The sequence below is a fragment of the Heterocephalus glaber genome, unplaced genomic scaffold (assembly GCF_053883595.1).
Source record: "Heterocephalus glaber isolate CG9 unplaced genomic scaffold, H.glaber_assembly_v1.0 deba00001481, whole genome shotgun sequence".
Lineage (NCBI taxonomy): Eukaryota > Metazoa > Chordata > Mammalia > Rodentia > Bathyergidae > Heterocephalus > Heterocephalus glaber.
The window spans coordinates 65642762-65658402 of NW_028258317.1; the positions used below are offsets into that span (position 1 = coordinate 65642762).

The 15641-nt window shown below is 37.6% G+C and overlaps 1 protein-coding gene and 1 non-coding gene across 2 annotated transcripts; one reads left to right on the plus strand and one right to left on the minus strand.

Annotated features, from left to right (window-relative positions):
* Positions 1–1121: 1121 nt before the first annotated feature.
* Positions 1122–1228, minus strand: LOC147825999 (U6 spliceosomal RNA). The gene has a single exon (XR_015440170.1). It is a non-coding gene; the product is annotated as a U6 spliceosomal RNA (small nuclear RNA).
* A 12335-nt stretch (positions 1229–13563) lies between these two features.
* Positions 13564–14756, plus strand: LOC101724037 (vacuolar protein sorting-associated protein 26A). The gene has a single exon (XM_004862568.4). It carries the CDS (start codon positions 13776–13778, stop codon positions 14754–14756), a length of 981 nt encoding a protein of 326 aa, XP_004862625.1. The 5' UTR covers positions 13564–13775.
* Positions 14757–15641: the final 885 nt, after the last annotated feature.

Below are 15641 nucleotides of genomic sequence, written 5' to 3' on the forward strand. Positions count from 1 at the left end.
GTGGTTGAATATCAGATTGTTCCATCTCGTTTCCCTTTGGGGTTGCTGCAGGTGATCTGGAAGTCTATTTTTGAGGCTTGTTTATGTGTCTTCTCATTTCCATGGGGGGTGGGTGCTTCTGGCATCCCCACCGCTCACCGTCTGCGCTAGGAGCTTGGGATGGCAGTGGGGGAGCTTCCTTCTGGGTTCTCTCAAGTAGAACTTTCATTATTTTACCCAAATTCTGTGTCTCTGTGTATTTTTTTCTGAGATTTCCAGAACAATATTATCTCCAAGGAGGAGGATTTTCCAAAAGCTCTGCTAGAGAAATATGCAGCAATGTGAGGATTTTCAATATAGATAATTTCTTAGTTTAAGATTCTCATGTTCTCAATTTCCTAGGATCTTTTTCCTGAATTCTCTCACTCCTTCTGACCTCTGTCCTGGGATAAACCACTTGGAGGCAGCTGTTTTTAGGGTCCTCAAAAGCCTAAAGAAGATCAGAATCTGAGCTATAATCCTTAAAACCCCATTGAATATCTGTAGCTGTAGGAGGTTCTCTACACATTTCATCTCTGCTATGTAGCATTTCTAGGACTATCACAAAACAGGACATTGCTTCTGCCGTCAGGCAGGTCATAGTGAGATGAGACAAATAAAAATAGGGACAATGGAGACAAGAAAAATTTTAATATTAAAATTATACTTTTAAAGAAAACCTGCAGCTTCAGGACACAAAAGTTATTCAAACTTTCTTCCAGGAAAAATTCCGAAGGGCCTTAAAGACAATAAGCCTATAAATTGGGCTCTGGGCTCCTGCCTTTCATCTTTAAATTACACTCCTTTCTACCTACCAACCTCTATATTCTGGAAGTGCATTATTAGGAGGACAGCATAACTCAGCTTTAAACACATGTAAATGGTTTATATTTTAACATATCCCACCAGAATGCACATCCTAGATAGCCCATTTTAGGGACACTCCGAAGTTCACATAAAACCCCTCAAAGCCTCATTGGCTTCTCAAGGCCCATAGGGGCCACTTAAGGGCCTGCACTCTTGTTTTTTTGATTATGTATTTTTAAAATTCTGCAAGAATCTTTTTATGCCTCTTATTAACATGACCTATAAATTTTTTTTTTTGAAATATGGAATGCTTCACGAATTTGCTTGTCATCCTTGCACAGGTGCCATGCTAATCTTCTCTGGATCATTCCAATTTTAGTATATGTGCTGCCGAAGCGAGCACTGAAAATTCTTTTTTGATGGAAGTCAATGAACCTGAAACTTGCCTCATGGTTGGAGTGAGTCAAGGTTTCCCATCTCCGGTTTGGGGGACTTCTTTAGACCCTGTCCAGTGGCAATATTTCAAGGAGTGAGACCTCAAAACAACTATAGTACAATGCCATACAAGCAATAAAAGAACCAGGAATAATACAGATGAGAACTTAGATAAAGGAGAAAGTAATTTTTCTGCCAGAGAGGATCAAAGGATTATTCTCTGAGGTTTGGCCCTGTAGACTACTGACCTCCTTCTCCTGCTACTCTTCTGGCCCCCTTCTCCTCCTCCCCTTAAAAGACTATTTTTAAAGCAGTTTTATGCTCACCAAAATTAAGTGGGAAGTACAGAGATTTCCTATATCCCTGCTGTCCCCACTATATGGAAGCACAGTCTTCTCCCTGTCTGCATACTAACCAGAATGGGCAAGAGACCCACACTGACACTTTATTACTACTCCAAGTCCACGGTTTACATGAGAGTTCAAATTGGTGTACATTCTGTGAGTTCTGACAAATGCACAATGACATGCATCCCCCGTGACGGTATCATACAGAATAGTTTCACTGCCATAAAAATCCTGCACACCACCTCTTCATCCCTCCCTTCCCAGTAATCTCTGAAACCTCTGATCCTTTCACTGTTTCCGTTATTCTTGCTTACTCAAGAATGTCATGTAAGTTGGAATTATGTAGAAGGTGTCCTTTTCAGGTTGGCTTATTTTACTTAGACATACGCATTTAAGTTTTCTCCATATTTTTTATGGTGTGAAGGCTTATTTCTTCTCAGCAGTGATTAATATTCAATTGTATATATATATATATATATATATATATATATATATATACCACCATTTATTTATCTGTTCATCTATTGAACATTTCAGTTACTTCCAATTTTGACAACTGTAAATAAATTCACTATAAACTTTCTTAACAAAAAAAAACCTATTAAGATGCAATAGACTTACTATCAAGTTCACCAATTTTAAATGTATAATTCAGTAGCATTTATGGTATTCACAGTGCTGTGGACCCACTACCACTGTCAATTTTGGAACATTTTCACCACTTCAAAGGGAAAGACTGTTTACCCCCTCCCCACCCTTGCCCTGCCCAGCCCTTATCTAGTCTCTATCTGTGCACATGTGTCAACTCTAGACATTAGGTACAAATGCAGTCATACAATATATGCCATTTCGCATCTGGCTTCTTTTGCTTAACATATTATTTTGAAGGTTCATCTATGCTGTACCATATATCAATATACTCATATATTCATTTATCCTTATGGCTAAATAATATTCCATTCTATGGATGTACCTCATGTGTTTATTAGTTGAACATTAGGGTTGTCTCCATTTTTTTACTATTATAAATAATGCTCCTGTGGTCAATCATGTACATGTTTTTGTATGGATATTTCTTGCTTATTCATTTTTGCAATAACTTAAAGTGGTATTTTGTCTAAACTTGTTTCTGTTGGAGATTTTTGTAGTACATATTAGAATTGCTATGAAATGGGAGCTTTGGTCTCTAAATGCACTTTTGATCAATTACTTCAATTTGCTCTCAAATTAGCCCTTCCATCTGCAGGAATCCTTAATGCTTAACATTTAAGAGCAATGAGTACCTTATATTCTTGATGTTCTATTCTTAGTAAGTCAGGAGAGTCTGAGAAGAGAAAGTACAGTCCAGGCAGAGAGGACATGAGCAAACCTGTAGCATCCATAAAGGTGCAGGAAGGTCCTGGTAAAGCATAGGGTATGTACCTGATAATGACACCACCAAGAAATTGAGCTGAAAATGTGAAAAGGGGCCCAATTGTGAATGACAATTTAAGAAGCTTGAACTTTTCATGGAGGGCACTTAGAAATCAAGGTTTTCCTAACTTAGAAGAGTAGCATCCCCAGATCTGTGTTGTGGAAAGATGACCAACAAAGAGAAGATACTGAGGGTTCATGGGAAAGTGTACAACTAAATTACAAACTATCACATAGGACTGTCTTTCCTGCAAGCCTCAAAGCCACATAAATTCTGGCTTAGGAAAAAATTTTAATTTATAGGTTGATATTTCTTCACAGTATAAGAGTCGATCTAGCTCACCATTCAACATCCTTAGGTTTTGTTTCCTCAGTGTTAGCCATTACCTGACCATGTCTCTAACAGTCCAAGACAGCTTCCAGGCAGGAAAAATAAGAATCATTGTCTCAGATGTCCTAGCTAAAGTTCCAACATTCAGGTGTATGAAAACAATTTAGCCCAGAAGAACACCCTAAAACAATTACTGGTAATGGAAGAATACTTCTGGCCTGTCTAAGTCAGGCTACTCACAGTGTGATTCATGGACCCATGCCTCTTCAAACATTCTTGTTGCCATCTGCAGTAAGATAAGTAGAAGCATTGAGCATGGTTAGAAGTTCTTTTTTGCAACTTGACAGGCTTTGAATTTAATTTTAAAAAATGGAGCCTTCTATTTTGTATGCCTTTTCTTTGTGCTTTGTGTGTCATTCTTCCAGTGGTTCATTTTTGGAATGGGGAGAGGCAGACAGTCATTCACTATAGACAGTTTTTTAAATGATAGTCTAATGTGCCTGCTCCACTGAGAAGCCTTGGCATGACAGTTGATTTTGTATACACACTTGACTGGATCGTGGCGTGCCCCAATATTCGGTAAACATTAGTTCTTTGTGTGTCCATGCAGGTGCTCCCAAATGAGACTAGCATTTGAAGTGTTGGCTTCAGATGGCCCTTTCCAACTTCTCATCCAACCCCTTGGAGACCTGAAGAGAACAAAAGGATGAGGAAAGGAAAATTTCACCACCTCTGTTTTATTTTCCTTGCCTGTAAGAGTTGGAACATCTGTCTATTTCTACCCTACAGTGAGAGACTTACACCACAAGCTCCCTGGCTCCTGGGTGTAGAGGGAAGATCATGGGACTTCACCTTCATAATTATGTGCACCAGTTTTTTTGAATGAATCCCTTCATATATAATGTATTTCATATGCATGCTTGTGTGCATATGTCCCCTATTGGTTCTTTGTCTCTGGGGAACTCTTACATGGGTGGGGGTTAGTTAGCATCCTGGAAGCACACAGGAAGATTTGGGGGGAGAACTTTCCCTCTTTCCATGTAAAAAAGCAAAAACAAATGTCTGTTATAATCATGGGGCCTAACTTGGAGAAGGAAAGGTCTCTCACAGACTGCTTTAGGTCTCTTACGTTTTCATGCTTACCTCCCCATTGACCTGCCCCCAGAGTCCTGGCAAGGATTTACTCTGCAAAGCCTTTGAATATAGCTGTTTTAATAGGCTAAACATTATATTGGCATTCACCTACTTTTCCCATTAGAACTTTTATTGCTAGCATCAAAGTATTCAAATGGCTCTCAAGCCATTAAGAGCAAAATAATTTTGAACTAGACTAACAGGAATATTTACTAAACTGAGCCGAATTCCTTTGCTCTGCTCTTGGCACAAAGGTATAAAAACTCCAGAGTCCTATAAGGAGTCTGAAGGAAAAAAATATTCAAGAAAAATTTCAAGGATCAAATTTTCTCATTAAAAGTATATTTTAGAAAAATATTTTAGGTTAACTTGCTAGGGCCATTGTATGAAGAGAAAAGCTGTGCTGCCATTTGGCAAGTTGATGTTCTCATTTCTGTTACAACAAAATAGAGACCAACACAGGGAAAAGGATAAAATTTTTAAAAACTATCAATGAGTACTTCTATTATTTTTGTAACTGAAGCTCTAAGTTAAATTTTGCTGCACAGCAACCTGCAGTTTTAATTTTGCTCTCCATGAAGGGCTAAAATGGGCAACAGGAGGTGAGATTCCTGCTGCTTTCAGAGCTGGAAGTCATCTAGAGAGCTTTCTAGTAGGACTGAGAAATCAATTCTGCTTTTCTTATTTCATAAATTGGAAAATGAGTCCAAGGCAGCCTTATTTCTTTTAATCTTTTCTTCTGGGGTAGAGTGTGTGTCTTCTCTCAGGAAGCTAGGAAATGGATGCCTGCAAAGTTTTAACATAAACTAGACAAACACTACAAGGAACTCTTTTCCAAGGCCTTAAATCACCTGCTACTAAGGCAAGAGTTAGTTCACCAAGCACCAAATTTTACCCAGTACTGGCTGAGAATGTATAGTTATTGCCTTAGTGAACTTCATAAACTATTGAGATGGTAATATTTTTGTGAAAATCTAACAAATACAGTATATGCCTTTGTGCCTTCTGCAAGAAAATAGGTTTAGTGTAACTTTAATGTTGCTAGATGACCCAACTCGAATACCCAACTGTGGTGCCCCAGATGATGGTACAGATGTTGAGGAAAACAGACACAAATGTGCATGGACTCCAGGCATAGCCTCCAAATCTTCCATCATTTAAAAACAGAAACCAAAAAACCCCAAAAGTTGTCACTTGTAATTTGGAAGTTAATTTCTTCTTCACAGAAATATGGTGACTATTTACCAAACACACACACAAAGTGCCCGTTTGACCTGTGGCAGAGCTACTGTTAGCAAGTAAAAAGCTACTCTTCAGAGTAGTATAAAGTAATTTATACAACTATTAGACCTTCAGTGGGTGAAGTAACCTTAGAGAGGAGAAGGAATGGAAATAATGTTTGGTAAGTACTTAGTATGTGCCAAAATCTTCACCCAGTTCAGTTCTTCACTATCTCATTCTACACGTGAGAAGACTAGGGCTCAGAAATGCTAAGTAACTCACCTTAGAGGTAAAAACTGACAAAGCTTGTGTGGTCCCAAGCCATCATCTCTCCTCTGTCCCAGACAGAAGAGGCATCAGGTCTGGGTCCCTGACTATTCTCCATTATCATAATAGTCATTTGCTGTCTTACACACCACCTCAGAACTTAGTGGCTAAAATAATGATTATGTCATTCACTCACATTTTGACCCTCTGAACTGAGCTTAGCTAAGTGATTCTTGCGTTGGTCTTTCCAGTGGCCACTCATGTGGATTCATCAGCTGGCAAGGCCTCAGGGCCCTGGGCTTGGCTAGGAGATGAATGGGCTGGCTCTTCTTTCTCTCTGCGGTCTCAGGCCCTCTTCCTATGCTGCTTCTTCTAGGGCCTCACCTCACAGCTTCCCCATCAAGGAAATCAAATTCTTACGTGGCACAGCAGGGGGCCTGTGAGCCTAACCGCTCACTTCTTAAAAGTTCAGACCAATAAGAGTCACAGCATCTCTTCTAGCGCTTTCTGTAGGTTAGAAAAGGTTACAGTCCCAACTCAGGGTCAAAGGAAGAGGACTAAACAAGGGCAAATACTTGTAAATGTGGACCGTTCGTCTCAATCAGGTCTCCATTAGAATTGTAACATCAATGTTGTTACCATTACGGTCAACACTGGTACCACGTGCTCTAGAGGCTGGTGTTTCTCTTCTTGTCTACATTCATGTCCAGTTCTTCTCTGTTGATTGTCTTTGTTCCTTCTCATACCATTTTGCAGTTTTTATGCATTATAACTGATCTTTCCTACCAGCCGTAACCGGAAGATTCCTTTTCTTCAGATCAGTGAACTGACTGATCACATCATGTTAACTCTGTTTCTCAGGTCATCAGTCTTTGCAGCTAAGATGTTCTATTTACAGACATTTCTTTGTTTTTGTTGTTCATTTTGCTTTGGTCTGTAATTACATCTGGAAGTTTGGTTGAAAGTACACAAGACATTACTACTTTGAAGAGCACTTTCCATAAATATACTTACTTTGCCCTTTAAATAAAATCAGAATAGGGCCAGCGATTTAGCTCAGTGGTGCTGCCACCTGCCTTGCAAGCGCAAGGTCCCAAGTTCAATCCCCAGTACCAAAAAAAATCAGAATCCATGACTCTCTTTTAGTTTTACCTGCAAAAAGGTGACATGTCCCATTCAATGGCTGAAGCAATAAATGTTTACCCTGTTCTCTGTGGTGAAAGAGAAGCTCGTGTAGGAATCAGGTAATTTCTGGCACCACAATTGCAGGCATCAAGTTGTTCCTTACGCATGGCTAAAGTGAGAACCAGATTAAATTTTCACTAACTCATCCATTGTATTTGATCACCATTTTCTGCTTTCAAGACAGATTTGAATTTCCCATCTTTTAGGAGATATGTATATCCTGAATTCTATTTGCTCTATTTCTCTGCAGAACCTAATACAACTATCATAATAATTTATTAAAATCCAAATTCCATGAAAATTCTCAAGATTCTGATTGCATTCTGATGTTCTCAGAAAGAAAAAAATAGATATACTTATTTTAAAATTCTAAATGAAAAATATGAGTAATGAGACTATTCAAGCTAGTTATTTAAATATATTACTAAGCTACGATAATTAAAATACAGTTTGGGTTTTTGTAGTGTTTTGAGATAGAGTCTCACTATAGCATAGGTTGGCCTTAAACTCATAGTCCTCCTGCCTCCATCTCCCAGAGTACTGGGATTACAGATTTACACCACCGTCCCTGCCCTAACACACTATTAAGAGAAGAAAAGTGTATAGATACAGGACCAAGGATAGACAGCCCACAAATTGATTTTGCTCCATGTTAGAATTTTCTAGACACTCCTGTGCATATGTCAGAAGGAAATGAAAGCAACATAAAAAAGAGATAGCTGTAGCATCAATTTACAATACCCAGGACATGGAACCGGCCTAGGTGCCTGTCAACAGATGAATGGACAACAAGAGCAGTGTATATGCAAACACAACTGAATAGTCTTCGGCCACAAAGAATGAAATCCTGTCATGTGCCGTAAAATGGATAGAACTGGAGGACACTGTGTTAAGCGAAAGAATCCATACACGGGAGGACAAGAATTGTATGCTTTATCTCACACGTGGAAACTTAAAACAACAAGAAAGATGACCTGAAACTGAAAGAGGAACTATTAGGGAAGGAAGAGGTAGAGTAGAGAAGGGCAAAAGAGGAAGAGGGTAGAAGAAGAGTAGATGGACATGATCACCATGCAATATATGCAAGTATGAAAATATAATGTATCACATGAATTTTATGGTTAATGTGTGTTAATAATTATAATACAAAATTTAAAAAGAATTTGCTAGAAAAGTGGCATCCTCATAAAAAGAATTAATCATTAACTGTAAAGTAATAACTGGTTAGGAATTTAAGGGAGGGAAATAAAATTTGAACCCTCCTGCGTAGTAGTAATAACAAAATAAATCCCAAATCCATTAAAAAGTTCAGTATTTTTGAAAATAGCCTTTATGAATCCCCACTCAAAGAAGGTATTAGATCTGTGAATTACAAACCAAGAATGAGGGCCAGGGATTTAACTCAGTGGCATCACACCTGCCTTGTAAATGCAAGGTCCTGAGTTCCATCCCAGTTCCACAAAAAAATAAAATAAAATTAAATAAATAAATAAATAAATAAAAACCAAGAATGAGTTTCTAAGTTTAAAATCATTTAAAGGAATCATAAGGCAAATGACTAACTACTTGGGTAACATAAAACTTTTATTTGTAAATATATATATTTAGCATATATATAGCACATATAATAATTTTAAAAAGTAAAAGCACATTGAATAATTATTATACTCATATAATATAGTATCCGGTTAATATCCTTATAAAATGCCATGTTGTGTTTCTATAGAAACACAGAACGTTTTCACATTTATTATTGGTTAATGAATCTTTTTCTACTCTTGACCATCCAGGTCAACATAAGTAATTTTCCTAACCCTGTTTCTGCCATGGCACTTTCTGTTACAAGGGTAAGTGATACTCTGTCACTTACTATTCCTTTTCTATAATCTCAGTAATTTCATCACAATCATCAATAACTACCATATACATATATATCATTTATACTCAATATTTCTTTAATAATTTTATTTAAATAAGCTCCATTTTACTTAAATAAACTTACTGTTGTTCTAACCAAAAATTCCAATAAGGGTCGTTTGAGAGATGCAGTTGAAAACAGTGAGATTCCACCTCACCCCAGAAAAAATGATTGCAATCACAAAGGGAAATGATCTGATACTCAACCACCTGGACTCCCTGAACTGGCAATAAAAGAGGATCTGGAAAAAATGAAATCAGAAATAATTTCTCAGATAACAGCAGAGATTGTTCCCATAGTGCAAGACATGATCAATACATCTAGAGAGGATACATATAAAAAAAATAAAGGAGCTGAGGAACATGATGGAATCCCAACATAGGAAACAAATGGAATCCATAAAAGAGATCCAAACAGTTTTCCAGGAAATCAAAAACTCCACTGAATAATTGTAAGGGACCACAAGAAGTCAATCCAGCAGCTGCTAGATGATGCAAAGAAGAATAACATAAGACTGTTTGGAGTCAATGAAGAAACAGGAGAAAGTGCAGATGACATAAAAAAACTGTTCACAGAAGTGATGGCAGAAAACTTCCCAAGGAGGGGAAAAGAACTTGACATACAGATAAGTGAGGCATATAGGACACCAAATAGCCTTGATAAAAAAAAAAATCTACACATAGGCATATAATTGTTAAGGTTCCAGAAACCCAACAGAAGAACAAAATTCTACAAGCAGTTAGAGAAAAGAAACAAATCACATACAAAGTAAAGCCCATCAGAATCACAGCAGACTTCTCACTGCAAACACTCAAGGCAAGAAGAGCTTGGAGTGATGTATTTCAAGCCCTAAAGGAAAACAATCTCCAACCCAGATTCATGAACCCTGCAAAACTATCTTTCAAAATTGATTGTGAAATAAGATACTTTCATGACAAAGAGCACCTTAGGAACTTCAAGAATACCAAACCAGCACTCCAAAAAATTTTAGACAGTATCTTAGGAAACAACAATGAGGATCACAACCGCAGGAAGCCCAGCAAAATGAATCCACTGGGCACAACAAGAAATTAAAAGCAAAGAGGGAGAATCCAACAAGAAGAAAAAGTCATGATAATGATGACGATACGTGTCAGTTATTACCATCAATGTTAATAGTGTCAATTCACCAATCAAAAGAAATAGACTGGCAGAATGGGTCAAGAAACAAGATCCAACACTATGCTGCACAGAAGAAACACACATAATTCAAAAAGAAACTCATAGACTGAAAGTTAAAGGGGGAAAAACAATACTCCATGTGACAGGAACCTGAAAAAAAGCAGGAATAGCTATCCTCTTCACAGATCATGTGGATGTCAAACCCACATGGATTAAGAGAAACAAAGAAAGACACTACATCCTTGTAAAGAGAACAATCCAAGAGGAAGAGGTGACAATCATAAATATCTGTTCACCAAACACTAGTGTGCCCAACTATATAAAACAAATACTAGCTGGCGATTTAGCTCAGTGTTTTCTATGCCTGCTATGCAAGAGAAAGGACCCGAGATCGATCCCTGGTACCCCCCCCCGAAAAAAAACCAAGTACTAACGGACATGAAAAATCATATAAACACTAATACAATAGTAGTGGGGAACCTCAATATCCCATTCTCACAAATAGATAGATCAACTAGAGATAAAACAAGCAATGAAATATTAGAACTCAATCAAACTCTTGAACAAATGAACTTAACATGTTACAGAGTGCTCCACTCCACAAAATCAGAATACACATTCTTTTCTGCTGCACACAGGTCATTCTCCAAACTAGACTACATACTCCTTCATAGAACATGTTTAAGTAAGTGCAAAAGAATTGAAATTATACCCTGTATATTATCAGACCATAGTGCGATGAAATTGGAGAGCAATACCAAAAGAAACCACAAGAATTTCATAAACACATGGAAATTGAACAACACACTTCTGAATGAGCAATGGGTTACAGAGAAATTTAAAGAAGAAATCAGACAGTTCCCTCAATTAAATGACAATGCCAATACAACGTATCGGAATTTATGGGACACAGTGAAAGCAGTCTTGCGAGGGAAGTTCATAGCAGTGAATACTCATGTTAGGAAAACTGCAAGCCCAATTAAACAATGGGATCCTGAACCTCAAGCTTCTAGAAGAAGAAGAGCAAGACAAACCCAAAACTCATACAAGGGAGGAAATTATAAAGATTAGAGCAGAAAACAATGCAATGGAGACTATGAAAACAATACAAAAAATCAATGAAGACATGAGTTGGTTCTTTGAAGGAATAAACAAAATTGAAAAACCCTTGGCCAACCTTTTCAGAAAAAGGAAAGAAAAGGCCCAAATCCATGCAATTAGGAATGAAAAGGGTGAAATTACAATGGACCTAACAGAAATCTAGAGGATCATCAATTCCTACTTCAAGAACCTATACACCAATAAGATGGACAACACAGAAGAAATGGACAGATTCTTAGACACGTATGAAATACCAAAGTTGAACAAAGAAGGCCAAAAATTCTAAACAACCCAATATGAATGAAATTGAAAAGGTAATTAAAAACTTACCAACTAAGAAAAGCCTGGGTCCTCATGGGTTCACCACTGAATTCTACAAGACATTTAGAGAACTACTGCCACTATTGTTTAAACTCTTCAATGAAATTGAAAGGGAAGCAGTGCTGCTGAATTCATTCCTGGAAGCAAGTATCACCGTGAAACCTAAATCAGAGAAAGACCCAACTGAAAAAGAGAACTATAGGCCAATCTCACTAATGAACATTAGATGCAAAAATCCTTAATAAGATACTGCCAAATAAAATGAAGAAGATCATCAAGAAGATCATACACCCTGACCAAGTTTGATTCATACACCAGATGCAGGGATGGTTCAACATACACAAATCAATAAATGTAATATACTGTATCAGTAGAGCCAAGGACAAAAACCATATGATCATCTCAATAGATGTAGAAAAAGAATTTGATAAGTTACATCACGCATTTATGATAAAAACCCTAAAAATTTTGGAATAGACGATCTCTACCTCAATCTGATAAAAGCCATCTCTGAAAAACCAGCAGCCAATATCATACTACATGGTCAAAAACTGAAATCCTTCACACTAAAATCAGGAACAAGACAAGGATGCCCATTATCACCACTCTTGTTCAATATAGTTCTGGAAACATTAGCCACAGCTATTAGACAAGAGAAAGAAATAAAAGGAATAAAGATAGGAAATGAAGAGGTCAAATTGTCATTATTTGCAGATGACATGATACTCTATATAGAAGACCCCAATAACTTCACTAAAAGTCTTCTAGGCTTAATAACCAAATTCAGTAAAGTAGCTGGTTACAAGGTCAACACACAAAAATCAATAGTTTTCCTCTACGTGAACAACATACTCACTGAGAGAGAAATAGGGCAAGCAATTCCTTTCATAATAGGAGCCAAAAACTGAAATACCTGGGAATCAACCTAACAGAAGAAATCAAAGACCTCTTCTCTGAAAACTATAGCACTTTGCAAAGAGAAATTGAAGATGATATCAGAAAATGGAAAGACATCCCTTCCTCCTGGGTAGTAAGGATCAACATAATGAAAATGGCCATACTTTCAAAACTGCTATATAGATTCAATGCAATCCCAATTGAAATCCCAGCAGCATACTTCATGCACCTTGAGAAAACAATCCAAAATTTCATTTGGAATAAGAAGATATGGAGAATAGAAAAAGCAGTTCTAGGTTACAGAGACATGGCAGGGGGTGCCGCAATCCCCAACTTGAAACTATACAACAAAGCTAGTATCATAAAAACATCATGGAACTGGCAAAGAAACAGACCTGAGGACCAGTGGAACAGATTAGAAGACTCAGAAACAACTCCAGACACACTCAGCCACCTCATCTTTGACTAAGGAGCCAAACACCCTCACTGGAGGAAAGACAGCCACTTTAATAAATGGTGCTGGAAAAATTAGGTTTCAACTTGCCAAAGACTAAAACTAGACCTATATCTCTCACCATCCGCTCACCTAAAATCAAAATGGATTAAAGATCTAAGTATTAAAACAAATGCTAAACCTGCTGGAACAGAGGTTAGATAGAACTCTTGAAAACTTTGGTGTATGAAAATATTTTATGAACAAAACCTCAGTTGCCCGTGAACTACTAGCACAATCAACAAGTGGGACCTCTTCTGTCTAAAAAGCTTCTGCACAGCAACAGAAACCCAGCAGTGTGAAGAGGCAACCCACAATGTGGGAAAAAATTTTCACCAGTGCTCTCTCAGACAAAGGTCTACTATCTTGAATCTATAAGGAACTTAAAAAAATCAGACCTCCCAAATTTAAAGACCCAATCAAAAAATGACCATCTGAAATGAATAAACATTTCTCACACAAAGAAGTAGAAATAGCAAATAAACATATGAAAAATGTGGAACATCACTGGTCATTCAAGAGATGCAAATGAAAACAAACCTGAGATTCTACCTCACCCCAGAAAGAATTGTTGGTGTCAAGAAATCAACCAATAGCAAATGCCGGCTGGGCTTTGGGGAAAGTGGAACCCTGCTGCAGTTCACCTGATGGGGCACCAGGGTTGAGGGAGCCGGAGTTTTTCTGAGGGAAGAGTGCAGTGCGTGGAATGCAGTGGCAGCGCTGACAATGAGTTTTCTTGGAAGCTTTTTTGATCCCATTTGTGAGATTGATGCTGTCCTTGATGTGGGAGCAAGGAAAATGGCAGAGATGAAGACTGAAGATGGCAAAGTGGAAAAACACTGTCTCTTCTATGATGGAGCGTCTGTTTCGGAAAAGGTAAACCAAGCCTTTCTGCAACCTGGAAGGAGGCTAGAGCACCAAGGAATTAGAAGTGAATTCGTAGGTCAAATTGAACTTTTCAATGACAAGAGTCATACTCATGAATTTGTAAACCCAGTGAAAGAACTAGCTTTACCTGGAGAGCTGACTCAGAGTACAAGTTCTGATTTTGAATTTATGCAAGTTGAAGAGCCATGTGAATCTTACATTGGTGCCAGTGTTCACTTGAGGTATTTTCTTAAGGTGACAACAGTGAGAAGACTGACGGACATGGTGAAAGAGTATGATCTTACTGTTCACCAACTTGCCACCTATCCTGTTGTTAACAACTCTATTAAAATGGAAGTGGGCACTGAAGATTGTCTACATATAGAGTTTGAATATAATAAATCACAGTATCATTTAAAGGATGTGATTGTTGGAAAACTTTACTTCTTATTAGTAAGAATAAAAATACAACACATGGAGTTACAACTGATCACAAAAGAGATCACAGGAATTGGACTCAGTACTACAACGGAAACAGAAACTATCGCCAAAAATGAAATAATGGATAGTGCACAGGTAAAAGGTGAATCCATTCCAATAAGAGTATTTTTAGCAGGATATGACCCAACACCAACAATGAGAGATGTGAACAAAAAATTTTCAGTAAGGTACTTTTTGAATCTAGTGCTTGTTTATGAGGAAGACAGAAGGTACTTCAAGCAGCAGGAAATCATCTTACAGAGAAAAGCTCCTGAAAAACTGAGGAAACAGAGAATGAACTTTCACCAGCGATTTGAATCTCCAGACTCACAGGCATCTGCTAAACAGCCTGAAATGTGAACTGAATAGGAGGAAAAAAGGAAAAAAATCCATAACCATTAATTTCAGCAGGTTAAAGGTGGTTGCAGCATGTACGGGGGCAAAGAGGACAAAACTCCATCTATAATAGTCTCCCTTTACCTTACAGTGCTTCTTTTATTTTACAATATGGCTAAATGTTCTTCATGTATAAACATTTTAAAAAGTGCTTTCTTTGAAACACTGGAGATTTCCTAAGCTGCCTTTTTTATTTTATTTTTTTACTGCACACTTTGATGATAAGCACTCACATATTGCATCAGCATAAACATTAAAGATTTTCATTTGAATACAAAAAAAAAAAAAAAAAAAGAAGAACCCTGCTCCACTGCTGGTGGGAGTGCAGACTGGTACAACCACTGTGGAAATCAGTGTGGAGATTCCTCAAAGAACTAGGACTGGAAGTCGCATTTGACCCAGCTATTCCCCTGATGGGTATCTTCCCCAAAGAACTAAAAGAATCATACCACAGTGATATATGTCCACCCATGTTCATAGCAGCACAGTTTATAGTAGCTAAAACTTGGAAACAGCCCAAATGCCCATCAGCTGGAGACTGGATCAAGAAAATGTGGTTTTTAAATAAAATGGAGTACTACTCAGCCATCAAAAATGAGAAATTAGAGACATTTATAGCTAAATGGATACATATTGAGGTGATACTCTTAAGTGAAATAAATAGGACACACATGTGTAAATACCAAATAGTTTCTCTAATGTGAGAAACTGAAAGTGCAAAGAAGGACTAAAAGGGATAATAGATAATGTGCAATAGGAAGAAAAGGGGCAAAGGGGAAGGGGAAGTGGGAGGGGTAGGGGAAAGGAAAGAAGGGAAAGGAATTAATATGAGAAAAGGAAAAAGAGGAA

Excerpts from the sequence above, each read along its gene's own strand:
- LOC101724037 (XM_004862568.4), top strand. The coding sequence starts at position 13,776 with ATGAGTTTTCTTGGAAGCTTTTTTGATCCCATTTGTGAGATTGATGCT.